We start from the raw sequence: 24,772 nt of genomic DNA, 5'->3' as shown, positions 1-24,772 counted from the left end.
GAGTTACAAAAAACACACAGAGGTTCATAGAGCCGGTTACATTTTCTCACCAATAAAGGGAGATATTATTGTTACTTATCCATTATATTATTATTAAGAATACATTATTTACCTCTTGCCCACATTATTTTGAATACTTGGCTAACTAGTCTCTCTGGTTTACCCTTGTCTCCTACCCCAAATCTATTCTTAAAGAAGCAAGCCACAGTGATTCTTTCTTTTTTTTCTTCTTCTTTTTTTCTACATTTTTTTAAGATTAGAGTAACAGGAGAAAGACATAAAGTTGAGCAAGAAGTCACAGAATGGTCTCTGTCCCATTGAGTGACAGTTGCCACTGGTACAATCCCAGGGCAAGGATGCAATCAAGGGTTTTCTCTCAGCACCAGCTACCAAATCCTAGCCACAGTGATTCTTTCAAAGCACAAATCGGATGATTTCACTCCTCTCCTTCTTCCAATAGGCTGCTAATTTCACAAAGACACATCTAGCTACTAGGACCACTGCGTTAATTGTTCCCTTTACCTGGAACGCTCTTCTCCCAGCTACGCAATGGTAAAAATCCCTCACTCCTTCAAGACTTTACTCAAATGTCACCTTCCCAATACCCTGCTCCCCTGATTCCCTTTACTCACCGTTTTTTCCCCAATAGTATTTATCACCTTCTAAGATACTATATAATTAAGTTTATTGTCTCTCTTTCTTCTGCAAACTCTAAGAGGTATCCCAATTACCTAGAAATGGTGCCTAGAGTGCAGCAGGTTCTCAGTAAGTGTATGCTGAACAAATGGAGCCATTCCCACAGAGAATGGCAGGCAGAATTTCCCAAGGGCATCAGGCAGCAGAGGAACTACGAAATAGGCCTTCGCTCTAAACCAAAGTTTTCTTCCAAGGCTGGCAGTAGCCCTCCTTGAATTAAGCAAGTCTTTTTTAACCTCTGCCTCATTGGTCTGGAAATTACATGCTGTTTTATTTCCTATTTTCCCCTAAAGTAGTTATTATTAAAGCAGTTATTATTATCAGGCATTCTTGTCTTAACAAAGTCTAAAGTAACCAGCATCTGAGCCATCTTTCTGAATAAAATAAAAAGATCTTAGAAGGCTTTAACTCCAATCCTTCCATTCCTCTTTCAATTTACGTGTTACTGTGATCTAGTATTTCAGGTCTATCTTACTTTTATATTGCTAAATCAGTAATTATTATTATTGTCTTATAAAATACTTGTTTGGATTTATTCACATATTTTCCAATTTCTTTGCTTAACATTCCCGCTTGAATCTCACAACTTTCTTTTTTTTTTTTTTTTTTTTTGCAACAGTCTCACTCTGTCACCCTAAGTAGAGTGAAGTGGCGTCATCATAGCTCACTACAACCTCAAACTCCTGGGTTCAAGCAATCCTCCTGCTTCAGCCTCCCAAGTAGCTGAGAGCACAGGTGTGTGCCACCACACCTGGCTAATTTTTTTCTATTTTTAGTAGAGATAAGGGTCTCACTCTTGCTCAGGCTGGTCTTTAACTCCTGACCTCAAGTGACCCTTTCTCCTTGGCCTCTCATAGTGCTAGGATTACAGGCGTGAGCCACAGTACCCGGCCTTTCTTCTTTCTTTCTGAAAAACATCCCAAAGTCTCTCTGTACCTAATACTTCTTTCCCAGTAGTTTTGTGCAACTATCATCATTGATTACAGAACATTTTCATCACTCCCAAAAGAAACCTTGTACCCATTAGCAGCCACTCCTCATCCTACTCTCCCTGTCTGCCCTACACTAACCACTTTCTGTCTCTAGGTATTCACCTATTTTGGACATTTCATAGAAATGGAAGCAAACATTATGTGGCCTTTTGTGTCTGGTTTATTTCACCTAGCGTATGTTTTCAAGATTCATCTATGTTGTAGCATGCATCAATATTTCATATCACAATTGTTTATCCATTCATAAATCAATGAACATTTGGGTTGCCCCTACTTTTTGGTTATAACAGATGCTGCTGCTGCTACTGAAACCACCCTTATATAAAATTAATAAAAGGCCACAAGGTGGGAACTGTGGAAAGGGAAATACACACACACACACACACAAAACCAGCCATTATTCCCTAGCTTCCTTTCCTGTTAATTGCTTACTACTCAGCGGTCATACAGCTGACTATTCATAAAGAGTCTTAGCTTTCTTCCTTGTTCCCATAGATAACATTACTGTTGTGAAACCTAAGGCTAGTTTTGAGGTATCTTCCAGGTCTTGCATTCCAGTAGAAAGGCTGATCCAAGTGATTCAGTCACCAAAGAAGACAATTTCTATATCCCTATGGCTCTGCCTTGAACCCAGCCAGGGGTAAGGAACCTGCGGCCTTGGGGCCACATGTTGCCTTCCAGATCCTTGAGTGGTGCCTTTTGACTAAATCCAAATTTTATAGAAGAAAGCCTTTTAATAAAGGGGTTTGTTCTGTGAAGTACGGATTTGGTGAAGGGGCCGCACTTGGGGGTCTGGAGGGCCACGTGTGGCCTTTAGGCCACAGGTTGGCCAAACTGTCTTTTAAAACCCTTTCTCCCAAATTGTTGGGGAGATTGATTTGAGAACTTCATCCTCTCTCCTCCCGTGGCGCCTGTTATATTAAACTCTTTCTCTGCTGTGACCCCTGCTGTCTCAGTGTATTGGCTTCCTCTTGAGCAATGGGCAATGAACCTGGTAAGGCTGTAACAATATGAACAACTGTGTACAAATTTCTGTGTGCATGTGTACTTTTAATTTTCTTGAGTGAACTTTCTTGTTGTGCTCTTTTAGGTTTTGGGGGTTTTTGAGGGATCTTTATCTAGTTCCTTTTAAGACATTCTCTTTGTTTTTATGGATCTCTAGTTTTATTGCAATGTATCTAAATAGAGATTTACTTTTATTTATTATGGTATAGACTCATCATGCTTCAAGAAACTTTTTTGTTTCTAATCAATTCTGGAAGGTCTCAGTCATTATCTCAACAAATATTGTCTCTACCCATTTCTTATTGTATCTTCTATATTTCTTACTCTCATTCATATTTTATATCTCTCCGTCTTATACTCCTGATAACAATTTTACTATCTTGCCCACAGCTCTATCATTTAACATGACTGTTCAATTTTCAATTTCAATGACACAATCTATTTCATTGCTTGAATTCTAATTGGCATTTTCAAATATATTTAGTCTTTTTTATTAAATAGATGTCTTTTTTCTCTCATTTTTGTTTCCTTCTTTTATATTTTTAATCATTTTAAATATACTTTTTTTATAGTCTTTATAAGGCTACTTTCTAAAGCTCTTAGGGGCCCAATTTTCTTTCTTTGATCTATTGATTTTCACTTTTGGTGGACTATTTCTTTGTATGGTTTGTAATTTTGGGTTTTTTTGGTCTCCCTGGCACCCTAGGTAGAGTGCATCATAGTTCACTGCAACTTCAAACTCCTGAGCTCAAGAGATCCCTCTGCCTCAGCCTCCCAGAGTAACTAGGACTATAGGTGTGTGTGTGCCACTGTGGCTGGCTATTTTTTCTGTGTTTTGTTTTTGGTTTTTTTTGTAGAGATGGGGGTCTCGCTCTTGCTTAGGCTAGTCTCAAACTCCTGGCCTCAAGCAATCCTCCTGCCTCAGCCTCCCAAAGTATAAGGGAAGAGAACTCAAACAACATATATTCACACAGGTATTCAGTGGCACAGGAGTACAGGAGGCTGTTAAGAATCTGAGTGTCCATATTTCACTGAAATGAAAGATTAAACCAAGAGGAAGAGAAAGACAGAAGATCTGGGGAATACAAAACCCACAGGAAAGAGTTACTGGGAATGCCATGATGGCAACTCTGCAAGACAACTAGAAAATAATCAGTCTAGTTTGGAGCTAAAGAAGAGAAGGCTCCAGAAGTAATGTCTAACAGAGGATGGAGGGGTTAGATTAGATTAAATCATCTAATGTAACATACTGAAAAGCCTTTTGCAGCTCTGATGAAAAATTGTGGATTGCTACATAGAATATAAAGCAATGAAGAAGTGAGATAATTATTATCCTCAGAAATATAAAAAGTTATAAACAGAAATCAAGAATGGTAAGAATAGGGTAAGAGAGTTTCTAGATTATTTCATAAGCCTTAAAGAACTGACTTGAAATTATGTCCACATAGTACTTTGACAAATATTAAATTTAAAATGTGTGTGGCTTACACACATGTAAAGTGAACAGGAAGGAGAGGGATCTGCAGAAAGCAATAATGTGATAGTGGTGATTATTCTGCATTTTAATTGGTACAACCATGATTCAAATGTTTAAAGAAAGCTATCAAATGATCCCATCAATCCTGTTTAAAATCCTCCAACAACTGCCACAGCCAAAGAAATAAATATCTATATTAGTTATCAGCATGACATTCACCCTTGATGATATAGCCCCCTGCTAATTTGTCCTCCCACCATCATGACACCACAAATCTACCATCCACATACTTTACGTCCCAATACTAAACAAGGCTATGCCATTATGCCTCCACTCTCTTGCACACGCTATGGCTTCTACTTAAATACCCTCGTCCTAAATATCTACCTGACAAATATATGTTAATTCTTCATTTCTCAGCTCAAGAGTTTCCTTCTCTCTGGAGCCTTCTCTTTGTTCTCCAGGAACAAATTAGGGACTGATTGGCTTCCATATCCTGACACTGAATTATTATTATTATTTTTTTTTTTTTTTTTGAGACAGAGTCTCACTTTGTTGCCCAGGCTAGAGTGAGTGCCGTGGCGTCAGCCTAGCTCACGGCAACCTCAAACTCCTGGCTCAAGTGATCCTTCCGCGTCAGCCTCGCAAGTAGCTGTGACTATAGGCATGCGCCACCATGCCCAGCTAATTTTTTCTATATATATTAGTTGGCCAATTAATTTCTATTTATAGTAGAGACGGGGTCTCGCTCTTGCTCAGGCTGGTTTCAAACTCCTGACCTCAAGCCAATACACCCGCCTAGGCCTCCCAGAATGCTAGGATTACAGGCGTGAGCCACCGCGCCCAGCCTGAATCCTTCTGAAGAGGATCAGAATACGTTACCCCAAAATATGCCATTTTGGCATAAGGACCATTTTAGCTGAAGGCATTTGAGAAATGGCAAACTCTCTGATACCTCATTACCCCTCCCACTCACCCCCACCTCCCAATAGCAGGGTATAAATTACCTTTTCTTTGTTTCTTTTTTATTTTTAAGATAGAGTTCACTCTGTTGTTCAAGCTGGGGTACAATGCCACAATCATAGTTCACTGCAGCCTCAAATGCCTGATCTCAAGTGATCCTTCCAGCCCAACCTCCAGAGTAGCTTGGACTACAGACACGTGCCACCATACCCAGCTGTGTGTGTGTGTGTGTGTGTGTGTGTGTGTGTGTGTGTGTGTGTGTGTGTGTGTGTGTGTGTGTCTGGAGACAGGGTCTCCCTATGTTATCCAAGCTGCTCTGGAACTCCTGGCCTCAAGCAATCTTCCCAAAGTGCTGGGATTACAGGCATGAGCCACCATGTCCAGCCTGAATTTCCCTTTTGTAAAAGTAATATAAATTTCCATGTGTAAAATTATTTCCTTCTCATATACCAGGAAGACTCTTAATCACTAGGAACAACTTTCATCAGTGAGATGGCACTGACTTGAGTCTGTACAACAAATCTTACTAAACAATCCTTATCTACAAAATAATTCCTAGTTACCTTCACATGATTTACAGCCCAAGCCCTCCCCCTTTCCTTTGTCTAGTCTTCTGTACAATTTATTACTCTTTGTTAAGATGGTATATAGGCCCCAGATGCCTTTTTTTTTTTTTTTTTGAGGCAGGGTCTCACTCTATTGCCCAGGCTAGAGTGCAGTGGCGTCATCATAGCTCACTGCAATCTCAAGCAATCCTCCTGCCTCAGCCTTCTGAGTAGCTGGGACTACAGGCATGCACCAACTCACCTGGTTAATATTTCTATTTTTTGTAGAGACAGGGTTTCACTGTGTTGCTTGGGCTTGTCTAGACCTTTTGGCCTCAAGTGATCCTCTCATCTCAGCCTCCCAAAGTGTAGGATTACAGGCATGAGCTACCAGACCCAGCCTAATAAGTTACTCATCACTAAGTTTTCCCAAGTATGCACATTGCAAATGTAAATAAACTCTATTTTTTTCTGCTCTTAAGTCCCTCTTTTCTCAGTTTAATTCACAGGTTCCATTTATAAAACCTAAGAGGCCAGAAGTTTTTTCCCCTCCCTATACTTCCATTATAAAATTTATTATGCATCTCTATGCTATCCCACCACAGACAGCTTTACAAGAGAATACTAACGAACTTTCTAGGAACAAGTGATCCTTGTCTTATAAAGTGCTGCAAAATAGAATAAGAGGAAAAGCTACCTAAGTTATTTCATGACATTAGTGTAACTGTGATTCAAAACCAGATAACCACAGCCTAAGAAAATTATAGGTTCATATCCTTTATAAACATATACGCTTTAATTCTATAAAATTTTAGCTGGCTGAATTAAAACAAAAACCAAACCCACTATAATCAAGTTGGACAGTGACTCTCAAGCATGGTCCGTAAACCTCTGTGGATCCCTGACACCCTTTCAGGAAGACTACAAAGTCAAAACTATTTTCACAGAAATAATGAGACATCATTTACCTTTTTCACTGGGTTGACATTTGCACTGATGTTACAAAAGCAATGGTGGGCAAAACTTCTGGCACCTTAGTACAAGCAGAACTGAACTGTTCTAGTAGTGATTATATTTTCACCACTACCTACTCACAGTTAAAATTAAAAAAAAAACAAAAAACAGATTCACTTAAAAAGATGTTCTTGATGAAGCAGTAAAAAATAGCAATTTTATTAAATCTCAACTCTTTTTTGAAAATTCTGTGTAACAAAATGAGAAGTATGCACAAAGCACTTCCGCTAAATTACCGAAGTGCAATGATTATCTTGACGGCAACACATGTGTGACTGAGCTGTGAGCTGACCAGCCATTTTTTTCATTAATGATGTATTGTGGTTATTAAGACTTAAAGTATCTGCACACTTTTTTTAAAATGAACAAATTAAGCTTATTGCTTTAAAGAAAACAACTTACAGCATTTGTTGCCAATGATATAATCTTACCTTTAAGCAAAAAATCAGAATTTTTAAAAACCTGTATCTATTATCATGAATTTGACAGCTTCCCAATATTTACAATTTTCTGCTAAGAGCAAGGGTAACATTAGCAAATGTGATTTTTTTCATATTGTATAACTGAAAGTATTAGCATTTAAAAGAGAAAAATACAAAACAGATATTTGATAAAGTTTGGTTGTATATAAAGAAAAACTCTCAAAAAATAGAAAACACAAGAAATTTTCTTAATTTTAAAAGGCTCTTTATTCAAAATTTAAAGCAAAAATTATACTCAAGGGAAATTTTTTCTTTTTTTGACAGAGTCTTGCTCTGTCATTCAGATTGGAGTACAGTTATACAATCACAACTCACTGCATTCTCAAACTCCTGGGCACAAAGCAATCCTCCCACCTCAGCCTCCCAAGTGGCTAGGACCACAGGCATGTGCCACATATTCAGGTAATTTTTTTTAATGTTTTGTAGAGATGGGGTCTCACTATGTTATCCAGGCTATCAAAGAAAAAATTTTAGATATATTCCCTGTAAGGTCAACAAAAAACAAGGATGCTTGCTTTCATTACTACCAGTGAACCTAATAACAAGAAGCTCTGGCCAATAAAATAGAAAACATAACAGATGATAGAATGTAAAGATATATAACTGTCAATATGATAGTAATAGCTACATAAAAAACAAATTACTATTCTTTTTTTTTTTTTTTTTTTTTTTTTTGAGACAGAGTCTCGCTTTGTCACCTAGGCTAGAGTGAGTGCCTTGGCATCAGCCTAGCTCACAGCAACCTCCAACTACTGGGCTCAAGCAATCCTGCTGCCTCAGACTCCCGAGTAGCTGGGACTACAGGCATGCACCACCATGCCCGGCTAATTTTTTCTATATATATTAGTTGGCCAATTAATTTCTTTCTATTTATAGTAGAGATGGGGTCTCGCTCTTGCTCAAGCTGGTTTTGAACTCCTGACCTCAAGCAATCCGCCCGCCTTGGCTCCCAGAGTGCTAGGATTACAGGCATGAGCTACCGTGTCCAGTCACAAATTACTATTCATATGGTAACCAAAATGCTTAAAGAAATCTAATGTTAAGAAAGTCACCCAATAAAATCAATAGTGGGAAGATAATTTTCCTTTAGTTGAAATTCAAATAATAAAAATCTGAAAAAGATTTGCAAATACAGAACATTCAGATTAGATTATTAGAGATTAAAATGAATAAAAATTTAAAAATAAAAAGTAATGAATCAAAACTGGCAGTAATAAAATAAGAATAGTTAGATGTGGAAAAATTGAATTAGATATTTTATAAATTAAAATTGTAGAAATAAAACTCAGTAGATGAGATAAACGCTAGCTTTAGCGGTGGTAGTCAAAAAGAGAATTAATTCAAGGTAGTACTAAGGAACAGACTCCCAAAGACACAAATGAATTGATGGCTGCATAAGCTTATTTCTCAGACCCTATTTGGCTACATATAGCTATACAGTTACAATCTCCTGCTTCAACCTCTGGAGTAGCTGGCACTACAGGTGCACGCCACCACACCTGGTTAATTTTTCTATTTTTTTTTGGTAGAGACGAGTCTCGCTCTTGTTCAGACTGGTCTCAAACTCCTGGCCTCACGTAATCCTTCTGCCTCAGCCTCCCAAAGTGCTAGGATTACAGGCATTAGCCACCATGACTGACCCCAATTTTTTTATTTAATAGGTTTATGCCCATTGTGCCAGTATAATTATTAATAGAATCCTCCCTCTTTCATTATCAAAAGGTTTCCTAATTTACATAATAAATTACATGGTCACTCTACTTAAGAGACATATTAAATGTATTGTGTTGGCATACTTTGGCTACTAATTCAAAAAAACAAATTGTAAAATATATTTGAATACTAACTGGATATTTGATGATATTGATAAATTATTGCTGTTTTAGGTGTTCTGATATTGTGGTTATGTTTTTTATACCTTTAGAGACATAAACTGAAATATTTACAGAGGAAATGATATGAAACCTGGTATTTCCTTCAAAATAATGGAGAGAGAGAAGGCAAATAGGTGAGGATGCAGATGAAACAGCACTGACCATGAGTGACAATGCATGGGGATGTAATATGACTCTCTACTTTTGAATGTTTTTGAGATTTTTCCATAATACAATGTTTAATTCAGTAAACAGAATTTCCCTAGTTCTAGAAACAGAAGTACCCTAGAAAGCTTCAGTTTCCTGCTCTTAGCCAAAAGCAAGCATTTGGCATCTAACCAAACAGAATTATATGTTTATTTGGCCATCTGAAGCCTGGGCCCATGAAAAGTTATCTGCCATACAGGTTTTCTGAGGTAATCACAGCCAGTATTCTTTATTTCTTTACCTTTCCATCAAAACAAAACAGACTTTCCCTTCCTCTAACAAGAGAATCACTTCTCCTGAAGATACTCTCAAGATGCTCCTTCCCTAACACAAGAGAAGAAATGAAACATATTAAAACTATTTTTGATGGACTTTCCCCATTGCCCAAAAATAGTTCTTTTGAAAAGAATGTAATTCAGGGTGTTTCTCATTTCAGCCCATGTCCGTGTGAGCCCCAACAGGCCAATTTTCAGCAGCAACAATTAGTGAGACTGCAAGACAGGTCAGCAGGGCACCCGGCTGCTACCGCCTTATCTTAGCCAGTGACAAGGCTTCTACAGTATGGACACAGGGTAAGCGATACCCAGAGGTGTCCATGGGAAAATAAGACTATGAAGAAATTGATGGAAACCAAATGAAGTGCTGAGGATCAGCAACATGTGAGTTTTCCAACAGTGGTGCAGCAAAATAACTACGACAGCAGTCCAGGTAGTACTCTAAACCATTTTACATATATTGACTCATTTAATCCTTAATCCAACACTTGATGTACTATTATTTTCCCAGTTTTAATAATGTAGAAAACCGAGGTAGAAAGAGTGAAATAATTTGCCTACCACTGGTATGCAGCAGAGCCAGGATAAGAACAAGTTCTGGAGATGTTCCTCTTTTGGAAATACTTTGAAAAGCAGTTGTAAAAAGAAAGACAAGAAAAGCAGGTGCCGGTATAACGAAAATAGTGCTTTCTCTTTGGCAGGAAATAATCTTGACACTACCACAAAGGGGTTTCAAAGGCTGCCTAGTTTTGGAGGAGGCACAAAGGAACACCTGTCCTTTCCCATATAAATCTACAGAAAGTCTCTCACACATGTGACACAGGAGGGGCCCGAGGACTGAATTAGTACCAACGGACGCAAGCGTCAGTGCTAAACTACTTGTTGCTGAAATGTTCAAGCAAAGGCTCAACAGCCTTTTGCTGGACACAGTATGGAAGAAATTCCTATGTAGTAGGAAACAGGCTAAAGTGAGAACCCACCCAATATAAACATCCCTCTAATAAGGATTTCTTGCTGCATGCTCTCCTATTTAGGGCTGACAAAGTCTATGGCAATTCAAGATTGACTCAAAACCTAAGTCATTCTGTGTTCTAGAAAGTTGCTAACATCCAGCTTCTATCCCTAGCAAGTCCACAGCTGGGCCAGTGAATAGCCATTGACACAATTGCTTCCTTTATCTTCAGGGACACCACAGATACTATCTAGCACTCTTTCAAACAGTTATGCTACAAATGCAATATCTATGCTTGAATGTCAATCAAAACACTGGAAGCATACTCTTAGAAGATATACAAGAGGTTATATGACTCAGTCAAAATCTCCATTATATTATTTATGCCTCTTAAAGGCAATCATACTCATCTGAGACACGTAAGAGTTAGCATCAAGGTCTATCTATAACAGACCTATCCCTTCTAATCAAGGAACAAACAGAAATGTAGGACATAGAGCTAGAGTGAACATCACTTCAAAAGTGTGCCTTGATTGTCCTTCAGATTATCATAGGAAACAATCTGTAAGGTCCTAATACCACCGCTAAGACACAATCAAGAGGGTTAAGATTTTGAGCAGGGCCAGTTTTCACTATACTATGAGGCAATGGGACACTGGGCTAATGAAGCCAAAAGCCTCCACAGCTTTATTAGTTTGCTGTTGATATTCATAACAGAGTATCATATACTGGTTGGCCCAAACAACAGAAATGTATTTCTTCACAGGTTGGGAAGCTGCAAGTCCAAGATCAAGGTGTTGGCAGGGCTGGTTTCTTCTGAGGCCTCATTCCTTGCTTTGTAAATGGCTGTCTTCTCCTTTTATCTTCCCATGGCCTTCCCTTTAAGCATGTCTGTGTCCTAATCCTCTCTTCTTGTAAGGATACAAGTCATATGGGATTAGGGTCTACCCTAATGACCTATATTTAACTTACATTTAACCCTTTAAAGACTCTATTTCCAAATACTGTCACATTCAGAGGTACCTGGGGGTTAGGGATTCAAACTATGAATTTTGGTGGGACAAAATTCAGCTCAAAACAACAGTTATACTTCCCTCAAAGAGATAAAAGACATCCCAATATGACCACTGGAAAGTGGCAGTGTGTATATGTATCCTAGTTCCCTCTCTCCTGGGTCTATTTTCAAATAAAGGTCAAATTTGTTGCCAGTAGCTCTCAATTTTTAGTTCTTCACTTATTCACATTTTTTACTGGAACCATTTTTCTCTTCTTTCCACTTTACTTGTTTAATTGTTTAATACCAGCAATGTTCATAGGAACATGTTCATGGTAAGAATTCTGTAGAATGGAGGTTCATCATTGTCTTCACTAAGCACTGACTCTGTCTTAGACTCTGAATGGGAGTACAGAGAACACAACTAAGTCAGTGGACGACAGCAATGAACGGAGTAAATGGAATGACAGGCCTAAAGGAACAACAGAAGTTTTAAAAAGACAGTAATAAAGGTAATGGCCTAGAAGTGACAATGAACTATAAGAACATCAATTCCCAATCCTTGGGGGGGGAAAAAAAAAAATATATATATATATATATATATTTCTTAATTAGAAATGGGGTCTTGCTATGTTGGCTAGGCTGGCCTCAAACTCCTTGCCTCAAGTGATCCTCCCACTTCAGCCTCCAAAAGACTGAGATTACAGGCATGACCCACCATGCCCAGTCCCTTATTAAAGAATGTTACAAACATGTCACCTTGGAAAAAGGAAATACCTAGGGCTGCAAAAATTATATAGGTTCAGAATACACTGTATTACATAAAGAAGATATCTTACATGGAGAAGCAAAACAGTATAGTTTTTAAGAAATGATCTCTGAAGCCAAACTGCCCGGGTTTTAATCCCAGTTCTGCTTCTTCCCAGCTCTGTTATCTCAAGCAATTTACTTAATCTCTCTGCAACCCAGCTTCCTCGCACGTGAATGAGCACAATATCTACCTCATAGCATTGTTATAAAGATTGAATAACCCACAAATTATAAAGTGCTTAGGAATGTCTAGAAGCTATTAAGTGCTCAGAATTTGTTAAATTAAGTAAATTCTTAATTGTACATGTTTCATCAGAAACATCACAGGAGAGGGGTTAAGACTGCAGACATTGGAATAAGATGCTATGGGTTGAATAGCAGTTTCTTTTGCCTACTATTAACTTCCCTTAACCTCTCTGTGCCACAGTATCTTCATCTATGAAACAGACTTACTTGAATCATCCACCTCCATCACTAAAATGGACATGTGTTAACCACCTCATCAGAGTGTTGTGAGAATTAAATTCAACACAAATGAACCATTTAGAAAAATGCTTAATACACCGTAAATGTTCAGCAGATATTACCTATTCTTATTCTTTCATTATTTAATTTCTTAACTTTTCTTGACTAAGCAAGATAAAATAATTAAAATAAAAATAATCTGTCCTGCTTCTATTGGTTTTATCTAATATGTGAATCAGTCAACCAATAATTTCATAAAGTAATAATCACATCTGATAATGGAAGCATGAGCTCAAAATATTAGGAAGATTAGAGTTGTGCTCTCCACCATTATGGAGAAACACAGATCAAATTTACCTTTGTGCCTTAAAAACCAAAAAAAACAGATGAAATATGTGAAACAAGAGTTTATAGACAACGGACAGAAGGGAAATATACAAAGTAAGCCCTAACTCTGGAGATCTGTAGGGGGTTCTTCTCACATTTCTCACTCAAGAGCAATCAGCACATATGGGTAAGAAGACTAAGAAAATGAGCCCTAGAACTCACACAAAGCCAGGAGTAGTTCATGTTCCCACCAGTCTTCGTGAAAAACACTCACAATACATCAACATTACGTGGAAGACTCAGAAAGTATTGCCTCATAGTAAGGAAAAATTAGCCCCAATGCTGCTCTGGTCCCACCAACCAAAGCCTGTAAGTAATCTTCAAAAGGATCAAACTATTTCCAAATAACCACACCCTCAGAATCTCAAGAATGTTTAAGAGAATATGAAAACACGAAGTAAACTTGCAGTCCACAACCCATTACTGGTCTGTGGCCTGTTAGGAACTTTGCTGGGCATCACTGCTTGAGCTCCACCCCCTAATCCCCCCAACCCCACCCCATCTGTGGAAAAATTGTCTTCCATGAAACTTAGGATCCAGGTGGCACGGCAGGAGGTGAGCAGTGAGCAAAGCTTCATCTGTATTCACAGCCGTTCCCCATTGCTCGAATCACAGCCTGAGATCCACAGCCTGAGATCCGCCACCCCCATCCATGGAAAAATTATCTTCCATGAAATCAGTCCCTGCCAAAAGTGTTAGGGACCACTGCAGTAAACAACAAACTAAAATCATATTGTCCTATCACTGAACTGGTACTCTGCATGGGACAGACATAAAAAAGAATGAAATGAAGCACTATACTGTGACCAAACACGTGAACAAGTCTAGGAGGGAAAAAAACTCATGAAATTTGTCCATGTGTGGTGGCTCACGCCTCTAATCTTAGTATTCTGAGAGGCCGAGGCAGGAGGATCACTTGAGGTCAGGAGTTCGAGACCAGCCTGAGCAAGAGTGAAACTCTGTCTCTAATAAAAAAATTAGCCAGACGTGGTGGCATGCGCCTGTAATTCCAGGCTGAGGTAGGAAGATCACTTGAGCCCAGGAGTATGAGGTTGCTGTAAGCTAGGATGACGCCATGGCACCCTAGTCCAGGTGATGGAGTGAGACTCTGCCTCAAAAAAAAAAAACAAAAAAAAAACCATGAAATTTAACAAGTCTTCATGCCCAAAGTTGCACAACATTGCTCTACATTGTATGTTCTGAGACAGGTGTCAAGAGGTACTACTTCAAGCTATGTGCCAAGACTGGGAATACCTTAGGCTGTAGCTACCCAATTTATAATCTTTCTCAGCCTCATACACCAAGGGCTAATATCTCTGTAAGGGTGTTCAAAGCTGTCTGTAGAATTTAACTTCCATCAAACAATGTCTCTTAAATCTGTATAATACACTGTGTTTTTACTTAAATTTTTAGTTTCTCATGTTACTTTTTTTCTAACAAAAGCTTGACAAATGCCTATGGATCAGATACATCTTTCTTTTTGAAAAATTCTTTTTCAATTGGCTTCTAAGATACCTCTCCTGGTTTTTCTTCCTAAATAGCTACTCCTTTTTAGTCTCTCCTTTGCTACTTCCTCATTATCTTCAACCTCTAAAAGTCAGACTGCCCAAGGGCTCAATCCTTGGACAGCTCTTTATTCTCTATCAATCGTCACTCACTGGATAAGCTCATAAATTAGATGATTTGTATCACTTATATGCTGTCAATTTCTAATTATATACCTTTGGCCCAGACCTCTCGCATCTGTCATTGAATGTCTAATTGGCTATCTCTTGTAATTTCCCAGTCTCAGTTCATGGTAACTCCAATTTTCTAGTTGTTCAGTCCAAAATCTTCTGTCATCCTTATCTTTTTCTCAAGCCCTGCATCTAATCTACCAACAAATCCTATCAATTCTACCTTCAAAAGACATCCCCAAATCTGACCACTTCTTACCATCTATATACTCATGAGTTCAAATAACCATTGTCTCTTCCTTAGATTATACCAGTAGCTTTCTAACTATAGCCAGAGTGATCTTTCGCTCTGATTGTGACATTTTTCCACTTGAAATCCTCCAATGGCTAATCACCTCACTCAGCAAAAAACAGAAGTCTTTATAATAGCCTTTAAAGTTCTTTAATCTGGCTCCCCCCTATACCTCAGACCTCACTTCCTACCACTCACCAGCTAACTTATTCTGCACCAGCTTCACTGGACCCTGTGCTGCACAAAGCACACACAGAGCAAGCTCCTAGATCAGGCCCTTGATACTCAATGCTACCTCTGTCTTGAACACTCTTCCTCCCGATACCTCCACTCTGGCTCCATGACTTCATTTAGGTCTTTCCTTGTATGTCAACTTACAAGGATCTGACTACCTTACATAAAATGTCAAACCCTGGCTCCCACATTCCCTACTCCTTTATCCTACTGTGTGTTTCTCGGTAGCACTTAAGGCCATCCATTGTGTTATATATTTGCTCATTAGCTTGTTTGTCTGTCTCCCTCCATTAGAATCTAAGCTCCCTGAAGACAGGGACTGTATCTCTTTGTGTTCACTGCTTTGTTTTCCATGATTAAAACAGTGCCCAGCACATAGTATGTAATCAAATAGTGTTGAATATATGAAAAGGCAGGCTGATAGAAATGGGAGGAGAGCTATTTTCACCAACCTGAACAAATCATTTAACCTATTTTGGAATCAAATCGTCCTGTTGTATAAAATATGAGATTTGGACTTTTTAACCTCTAAAGAATTCTAGCCTCCTGTCAGGCTATGGGGTGGTCACAGGTCATGGTTCACAGAGCTGTCCAAAGGTCAGGAGGGGCACACAACTATCTAAGTACTGACAAGATATTCTCCTTTCTCCTCAAATTCTGAATATAGCACATATCATGATATTCCTATTACTCTTCTCTGTGACAGGACTCTGCTCCATGACTCATATTCAGTTTCTCCCCATTATTAAGGAGTGAGGTATGGGTTTTACTATGAGGCCAAAAGCAATTGCCAAGGCCCATGTTCACATCACAGCAGGTTTCCTTACCTCCACTGCAATGGGCGGCTGGAACAGGGACTGCCAGGACTGCTGTGGGCGTGTGGGTTCAGGAAAAAGGCAAGAGGAGAAGTAACCAGAGCACAATCAGCACTAAATGGGATTTTAGTGAGGGAGAGAGCTGGAGCCAATGTGGGTGAAAACATGTGCTGGTTCACTTCAGCTCCTCGGCAAAGAGTGGAGATTCTGACAATACCACAATAGGAAAAAACAAGGTCAGTGATAACTTCTCAACCAAAAAGAAACATATTCAAAGTGGGTTAGTTTTGGCCAGAAGCTCAAGCAAAGTAAGTGGTCAAAAATCATTCTCAAATATCATACTTCAGCACCAAGGTTGGTACAGAATCACAACAGAACTAAAACCTAATCCACAAAATTAAAATCAAAAATTTAATTTTAATTTTGGCTATTCAAAGTATTCAGAATTGGCTTCTGGGCAAACCAAACACCACAAACTTACTACAACTCATCAATTAGCAAGCAACAGGTAACAGTTAATGTTCAATGACTACTAAAACTCCCTACAGAAATGTATAGGTCCATAAATATAAAACATGCTCAACAGTTTATGAATTATTGATTATATCTACAATAACACTAACTTTTCCCTAATGAGTATATAAAATAATGTCAATTCGGTATAATACATTTTACTTCTATTTATTTTATTTTTTTTTTGAGACAGAGTATCACTGTGTTGCCAAGGCTAGAGTACTGTGTTGCCAAGGCTAGAGTGCCATGGCGCCAGCCTAGCTCACAGCAACCTCAAACTCCTGGGCTCAAGCGATCCTCCTGTCTCAGCCTCCCAAGTAGCTGGGACTACAGGCATGTGCTACCATGCCTGGGTAATTTTTTTCTATATATTTTTTTTAGTTGGCCAATTAATTTCTTTCTATTTTTAGTAGAGACGGGGGTCTCGCTCTTGCTCAGGCTGCTTTTGAACTCCTGACCTTGAGTAATCCTTCTGCCTCGCCTCCCAGAATGCTAGGATTACAGGTGTGAGCCACCACGCCCGGCCACTTCTATTTAAATTTTGGTTTTCCAGATTATGTTTTTCCCCTAAAAATACTCTAGCCATTTTGATATGTTATATTCTATTGAAGGCTATTAAATAAATAAAATAATCAGATTAAAAACAGATCAAATCATTTGTACATATGACAGAAATGATGAAAAATAATTAACAGATTCACAGTATTTAATTTGCTATTGTATAGGCATGGCTTTCTATATATATATTTAACTATAACACTTTATTTCCAAGGTGAAAAAAAATTACTTGAGTGTCACATAAGCACCTGATCTGTTTCAAAATTATGTTAGTTTCCTATACTATTATTGCTGACTGCTTAGAATATGGCTATGGTGACATTCTACTTGTGCTTAATTACATATTTTAAAGGAAATCTTCATTCATTATCCTTTTAGCGGGCTTCAGTTTATTTGTCAGGTAGGTATGCAATACAGGGATGTAATAGGATAGGAAAGGGGAGGACAGACAGATGTTTAAAATTACAAGCATGGCCAAATTTCCACGAACTCGATGTATGTTTTCAAATTACAAGCAGCAAAAAAACTGGGGGTTAATTTCTCATTTTCAAAAAGAATTTTCACTCTTTTGAAGAACTGTTTCAAAATTAAGCTTCCTCATATATATGTTAGAGCTAATTAGAATATATAATCATGCACTTAGTACTTATTAACCTGAATAATACTGATCACACAAAATTCTGGATTATTAAATCTAATCACATAAAACCATTTTGATGATATATAATTGAGATTACAAAAACCAAATCTCATTTTCTTTTTGCTCCTAATTGCCATTCTGCAACCTGGTTATAACAATGGGACTAAAGAATTGCTTGAAAAAGGAAAGGTGATTTATAAACTACTTACTATAATATTATAGTTCCATTGGGGATATTTTTCTAATTCAAAATCACTAAAGCAGATAGAATGATTCCAATACCAGTGTACCAACATTTGTAGAGCAAGATTTTTGATCATTTATATTTTCTTAAACTACAAATTCCATCTAAAAAATTTCAATTTTGATAACAAGTCACCTGTACTTTACATAACACATTTAAAATTATTACTGATGAAGTTTCTTTTTAACGGTCTTTTACTTTTATCTCAGTATGGGAATAAAAAATTTTTTTAAAGTATGCCAATACTCTAATCATATAACTTCAAAGAAGTCCTGTTTTCCAAGGTCTGGCAGAAGCACCACTTCAATCAACAAGTATGCACAGACACTGAAAAAGCCTGTCTTCTGGGGGGGGGGGTAGGCCATGCTCTCCCACTCTGGGGAAGCGAATCTGAAGGGCATTCCCTCTGCCCTGTGAGTGAAGCAAAAGCAGTTCAAGGCAACTGAGGTGAAATGGATTCTAGGACTCCTCTTTCACTGGTTCTCTAATTTACTCATCAATTCACTCAGCACTTCTTCATTAAATAAGCCTGAGCTCTTGGAAAAGCCATGCTGAAGTGAAGTGGAAGGCTTCTTTCATTCCCCAGCTTTGAAATTCTCACCTAATAAAGTCTATTTCTATATTAGCCAATACAGAAATAAAATCCAGGTCACATCCTAAAGGACTCATGCTTGGATGTGCAAGGGCAGATCTGAGGGCCTGACCTGACAGGCCATGGACAGAAACATAATACTCTCTTTAGTCAAAGGAGGAGACACTTTTCATTTCCATTTGTTTATCAAATTCACGGAGCTTATATTTGCAGCTTGGACGCTAACATTAAATAAACATTTGCTTTCAAGGGAAGGAAATAACTATCTTCATTGTTACTCCAGTTCCCCAAGTACCTAGGAACCCCTAAAATGACATCTAATTCAGTTTCCAGAATTGGAAACCTCATATGCCTCTGTCAGGGACCACTGTTTTGACCTTGAATAATGAAGCCAGCTCAGCCCTCTTCCTGACAGACATCTCTAAAGCAGTCTTCATCCAAGCAAATGAAGCTGTGTTAGTTGGCATTAGTTCTTTTCCTGACATGTGCCAGTATGCAGTCAGAGACCCCAGCCTCCTTACTGAATCCGCAGGCATGGTGCTCCCAGTCTCTCTCTCCTCCGTTTGATCATAGTCCTGGCTACTCGAGTTTTACCCTCACACTGGAGTCTTGGCAGGAAGTTCTCTCACACAAGGGGTATGTAGTTTGTCAGCCAAAGGAAATTTACAAAGGCTTCCCAAACTTACAGGAAAAATTAAAGTACTTTTCTCCAAAACATGATATTCAGAACCACCCTCTTCCCCCAAAAAAGACCTAAGAGCCCAGGAGACAGCAGAGAGCCAGAGTGACGAGTTCCAGATCCCAAATGAACCAGCTGTCCTCTGATCTGCCTGACATCATTCACACTCAGCCTGCAACGAATGAGAGCCACAGAGAGCACCTTGTTCCCCTAGTGAGAAGCAACAAACTCCCTCCCCCACAAATCAGCTGCAACCTCCAACACTGAGGCCTGGCAGCAGTAAAGACTCTGGCAGAAACTGTACATACCAACTTGAAAACTCACACTGTGTCAGAAATACTATTAACCCTGGAGCCATGGGCCAGGCTAAACAGCTGTTGCAGTGGGCAAGGGATTGGAAGAAAGCATATTAAGGATACCAAATTGGTAAGTTAATGAGCTAAGAATACGTGGGCATTTCTCCAAAATTATTCATTCTCAAACCCAGGCCTGGTAGGGGATGATGGGGCTTTAATGTTAGGGCTCAAAGCATAGCCATTATTCAAATTCTGAGTTTGACGAATTTAAACAAACTCTGTATTCCTACAAAGTTCAGCACCATTTTTTATTCAATTTCTATTACTCGCTAATCATTTGAATAACTTTTGGTAAGAAAAGTTAAGAAAATAAGCCTCCAAACTAGTTCAATTCCATCCCCAAAACATTAATAAAATCATTTATATGACAGACTGTGTATAAGACTTTAAGGTAAGCTGCAGAAGAACTCTATTGAAGGTTAAAGTATTTAACATCTGTATGCTTTGGTTTCCCCACTTGTAAAATGAAGATAATCAAGGTATAAAGCACCATAAAAGTGTTAGCTGTCTTACCCTCCAGGAGCAATCTCCCAGTCTAAAGGAGGAGATAAGTCTCAACAAACATAGAACCATCTGAGAAAAGCAGCCTGGCCTGAAGAAAGTCAAGTGATCAAGTAAACTGTGGAGCTAACCACTGGCAGCTAAGGAAGCCAAAGAGGAAGCAAAAGTCTTGTCCCCTGCTTCAGAACACCTGCCAACTCTGATGGGCTCTTCTCATTCATCTAGATGACAACGTATGTCAAACTGTTTTTCTAGGTTAACAGTCAAAGGATTAGTTCATACTCACACTCCAACCAGGGCTTTTCCAAGGCAGGTCACAGCTCTTTAGAAAGTCATGACATCAATTTAGGAAGTCAGAATCAACATTTTTTAAAAAGAGAAATACAGTGAAATAGAAAAAATATCAGAGTGCTTCACATAGTATAGCTAAGCACTAGTTTATTAAATTTTCGTGTTTGTGACATCTATTACTGAAATACATACAAATATGTATTTTTATTTTTTATTTATTTATTTATTTATTTTGAGACAGAGTCTTGCTTTGTTGCCCAAGCTAGAGTGAGTGCCATGGCGTCAGCCTAGCTCACAGCAACCTCAAACTCCTGGGCTCAAGCAATCCTCCTGCCTCAGCCTCCCGAGTAGCTGGGACTACAGGCATGCGCCATCATGCCCGGCTAATTTTTTGTATATATTTTTAGTTGGCCAATTAATTTCTTTCCATTTATAGTAGAGACGGGGTCTCGCTCTTGCTCAGGCTGGTTTCGAACTCCTGACCTCGAGCAATCCGCCCGCCTCGGCCTCCCAGAAAGCTAGGACTACAGGCGTGAGCCACCGCGCCCGGCCAGAAATATGTATTTTTATTACATACAATGGGTCATGATGTAAGATCATCTTGTTATTAAGGTCAAAGTCTAAAAAGTTTGAAAGCCACTGTTCTAACCACTCAAGCAAACTCAACCCACCTAGTAGCTATAGGCACTCACTTTTCCTTTCCATGTATTTAGCCCAATTACTCAGCCCTCACAGCTCGCTGTAATTTCAGAATCCCCTGTTCTCTATGAATCCTAAAGATAACTGAACACTCTCTCAGGAATCTAACACCTCTCTACAAGTACTGGGTACCACTTTGGAAAGCCTCGTGATGATATCAGGGTCAGCTAGAAAAGCTCCAGCCTTGGTCTATTCCCACCTCCAGCTGAGGCTTATAATTGTGGCTGAGCCCTAAAGGTTTCTAATCAATATCTTCCAATTCTCTAATACCCAAGACCAGGCTACTGAATAGTAATAATAATAATAATGACCTAATAGCAACAAATATATATTAAGTGCTTATTATATACTAGGTTCTATTTTAACTATTTTATAGGTATTACTCATGTAGTCCTCATCATCACCATGATATATGTGCTATTATTATTCCCATTATTAAAAAAAAAAAAGGGACACAGAAGAGGTTAAGATCTACCAGTGATAAGTGGGAAAGTAGCCTTTACTTAATATGTTTTTGCCTGGTTACCCACATATGAATTATATAGGCCAGAAGTATTCCTATCTTCAGCCAAGCTGGTGAACTGAAGCAGTCAATCCCTACAATGTTATGAACCTCTGTGCTATATATCTTTCTGTAAAAGATTCTGACAATAGCAAATGGATTTCTCTCTAGCCTGCTCTGCAAGAATAAATTGGGGGAGAAGGAACAGCAAGGAGCTCCTTAAATAATGCTAATGTCAGGAAATATGTTTGATTTTTAGAGAATAGAGTCATATCTTATGTCTTTTATCTAACAAAAGAAGATATTACTTTTACTTCCAGGGTTTAACACATTCCCACACAGAGTATTTTCTTTAAACTTATTGGCATTAGAATCCACTGTGCTAATATTCCTGTAGCTTTGCCAGCACTAGGAAGGCCTAATATTTTCCTGGGACTGGTAACAGGGCTAAACAATTTGCAGTATGGCCAATGAAACATCCACTTTTTCTTACTCATTCATACAACTATTTACTGTCTATATTACCACACTTTGAGCCAGGAAAGAAAGGTCTCTGCATCTATGGGCTTCTCACTTTAGAGATCTCCCAAAATAACACAAACACAAAGAACAAATCCATTAAAGAAATGAGGTTGCCTCAGTTACGAGATCTGGCATTCTACACTGGCAAAGTAGAACCCTAGAAATCCAGTTGTGTGATTTACACCATTTACACCAGAGGTCCCCAACCTTTCTGACACCATGACACCAGGCACCGGTTTCGTGGAAGACAGTTCTTCTACCATAGACGTGGGTGGGGGAAGTGGGGCACACGTCACCGTCTGGGCTCCACCTCCGATCATCAGCCCTAGGATTCTCAAGGGCAGCGTGCAACCGGGCTCCCTCCCATGCACAGTTTGGCAGTGGGGTTCGCGCTCCTGTGAGGGTCTGATGCCCCCACTGATCTAACCAGAGCAGGACAGACCTGCCCAGAGCGGGCTCAGTTGGTGACGCGAGCATTGGGGAGCCACTGGCCTCTTGCAGTGCAGCCAGTTCCTGTACGGCCGGTATCGGTCCGTGGCCAGCGGGTTGGGGACCGTACACTTACACTGTTCAGACCTCAGGACAACACCTGCCCATATCTTTCTTCCTATGTCCTTAAAAAAAGAAAAAGGCAACTGTGTCAGAATGCCATCTACAGATTATGAAATCACAAACTTCAGAGAGAATTCTGCCTAAGAATATGTATTGGAGCAGCACAGGGTCTTAGAAGTGAAAAGTCAAATTAAGTGTTAAATCCTTCCTTTCATACAACATGTAATAGCTTTCTTGCTTAAGAAGGTATTGTCTTCTAGTAGAGTCAAACATCCATTTGCTTGATTTCTTTCTATTCCAATTCATAGGTCTAAAGATACTTCATAATTTAGCTCAGTATTCGTAACAGCAGCACATGAGGAACATTTTGCAGAATTAAGGAATTCATATTATTAGAAAATGCATTCATGTGCAGGCCTAGATATATAACACATGTAAGACAGGAGGCCAATTTTTTTACACTGATAAACAGTTGAATAGTTAATGCTAAAATTACAATTTATATTTATAAAAATGAGTAGTATTTATAAATCAAAAATTTTTAATTCAGCCATTTTAAATAATTTTAAATACTTAAAAATAACTTTAAAAGCATGAAAAATTTTAATTTTTTATACTTTATATATTTTATGAAAATATATTCAAACTTGGTACTATCTGAATAGAACATCTTATTCTTAAATCCTAGAGATCAGTGAAAACAAGTACAAGTTGTGATCACAACAGACAGAAAAATAAAGTTTAGAAGAGAAAAAAGAGAAAATCAACAAATAAGGTGGTCTTACCTACATCTGAAAAAAAACTGCTAACAATGAGAGTGAACAAATTTTAATTGCATACAAAAAAGCACAAATACAAGTATTAGCACTGAAGAAAAGACTGAATAAACAGAAAATAAACCACAGTATTAAAAAAAGACAAGTAAATGACAAAATGCTGGTCTTAAAAAAATAATAGTCTCTCTCCAGTTTTTAGCCAAAGATTTCCTCCCCAGTGGTTTAACAATAAAATAATCATAGAAAACAATGAAAAATTTTTAGCTTTAATATAAATGATTTTATAAATTGGCATTAAAATGACTACACAAATAAGATGGATAAAAATGATAAATGGTCACTGGCTAGGTTAAAGACTTAAATGAAATTATTAATTTAACTGGTAATAAATTGAAAGAAATATCTAACTTTTTAAAAAGGGTAAATATTACACAGCTCTATAGATTATAACAGGGACAAAAGTCATGTTAAACAACAAACTTTATGTAATATTGAATTATCTGAAGCAGAAAATGAGGAAGTAAAAATAAATAAGCATTTCATTAACTTTACATTTTTTGTAAAAAAAAAAAAATACAGGTTTTGACTTAAGAGAGAACTAAAAAAAAAAAAACTTTCAGTTTTAGGCACGGACCTAAAAGACTGGCAAACCTGTAATTATGACATTATTGAAATAGAACTAGCCATTCTACTACAAACCACCATAAGACAAGACAAAATGTATGAGGCAACGGTTTTCAGGCACTGGGAAACAGGTAGTGCAAGAATGCAAAACCCAGAAAGAAGGGTTTTTGTCTTTATATCCTTATTCTATAGCTGTTTGTTTTTAAATTTTTAAAATTATTTTTTACTTTTTAAACTTTTTTTGTTAAAAACTAAGACACACACACGTAGGACTACACAGGGTCAGGATCATCAAAATGTCACTAGGTGAATTTTTCAGGTCCTTTATAATCTTATGGGATGGATCACCATTGTATATGTAGTCTGTCATTGACTGAAACATTGTTATGCAGTACATGACTGTATATATCTGACAAAAGATCTGTATCTGGAATACAAAAACAACTCAATAATTAAAAAAAAAAAATCAAACAACTCATTTTTCCAAAATAAGAAAAAGATCTAAACATACATTTCACAAAACAAGATATACAAATGGCCAAAAAGGGCATGGAAAACATACTCAACA

At 38.1% G+C, this 24,772-nt stretch overlaps 1 protein-coding gene across 10 annotated transcripts in view; it reads right to left on the bottom strand.

Annotated features, from left to right (window-relative positions):
* MAST2 (microtubule associated serine/threonine kinase 2) overlaps positions 1–24,772 on the bottom strand; it is a 200,525-nt gene that overhangs the window by 74,558 nt on the left and 101,195 nt on the right. The window contains exons 1-2 of one of the 10 annotated variants that reach the window (XM_012776042.3): positions 19,224–20,749; positions 16,168–16,362 (exon numbers count right to left, since the gene is read on the bottom strand). The exons of 8 other annotated variants lie outside the window; for them this stretch is intronic. In XM_012776042.3, the coding sequence (XP_012631496.2) occupies positions 16,168–16,362; positions 19,224–19,273 (245 nt within the window). In that variant the 5' untranslated portion in view covers positions 19,274–20,749. Of the gene's footprint in view, positions 1–16,167; positions 16,363–19,223; positions 20,750–24,772 lie in introns of those variants that run through there. One more of the 10 variants, XM_012776045.3, reaches the window with a different exon arrangement.

The sequence above is a fragment of the Microcebus murinus genome, chromosome 2 (assembly GCF_040939455.1).
Source record: "Microcebus murinus isolate Inina chromosome 2, M.murinus_Inina_mat1.0, whole genome shotgun sequence".
Taxonomy (NCBI): Eukaryota; Metazoa; Chordata; class Mammalia; order Primates; family Cheirogaleidae; genus Microcebus; species Microcebus murinus.
Note: the sequence above shows the minus strand (reverse complement) of the source record. Positions and strands in the feature narration are given on the sequence as shown.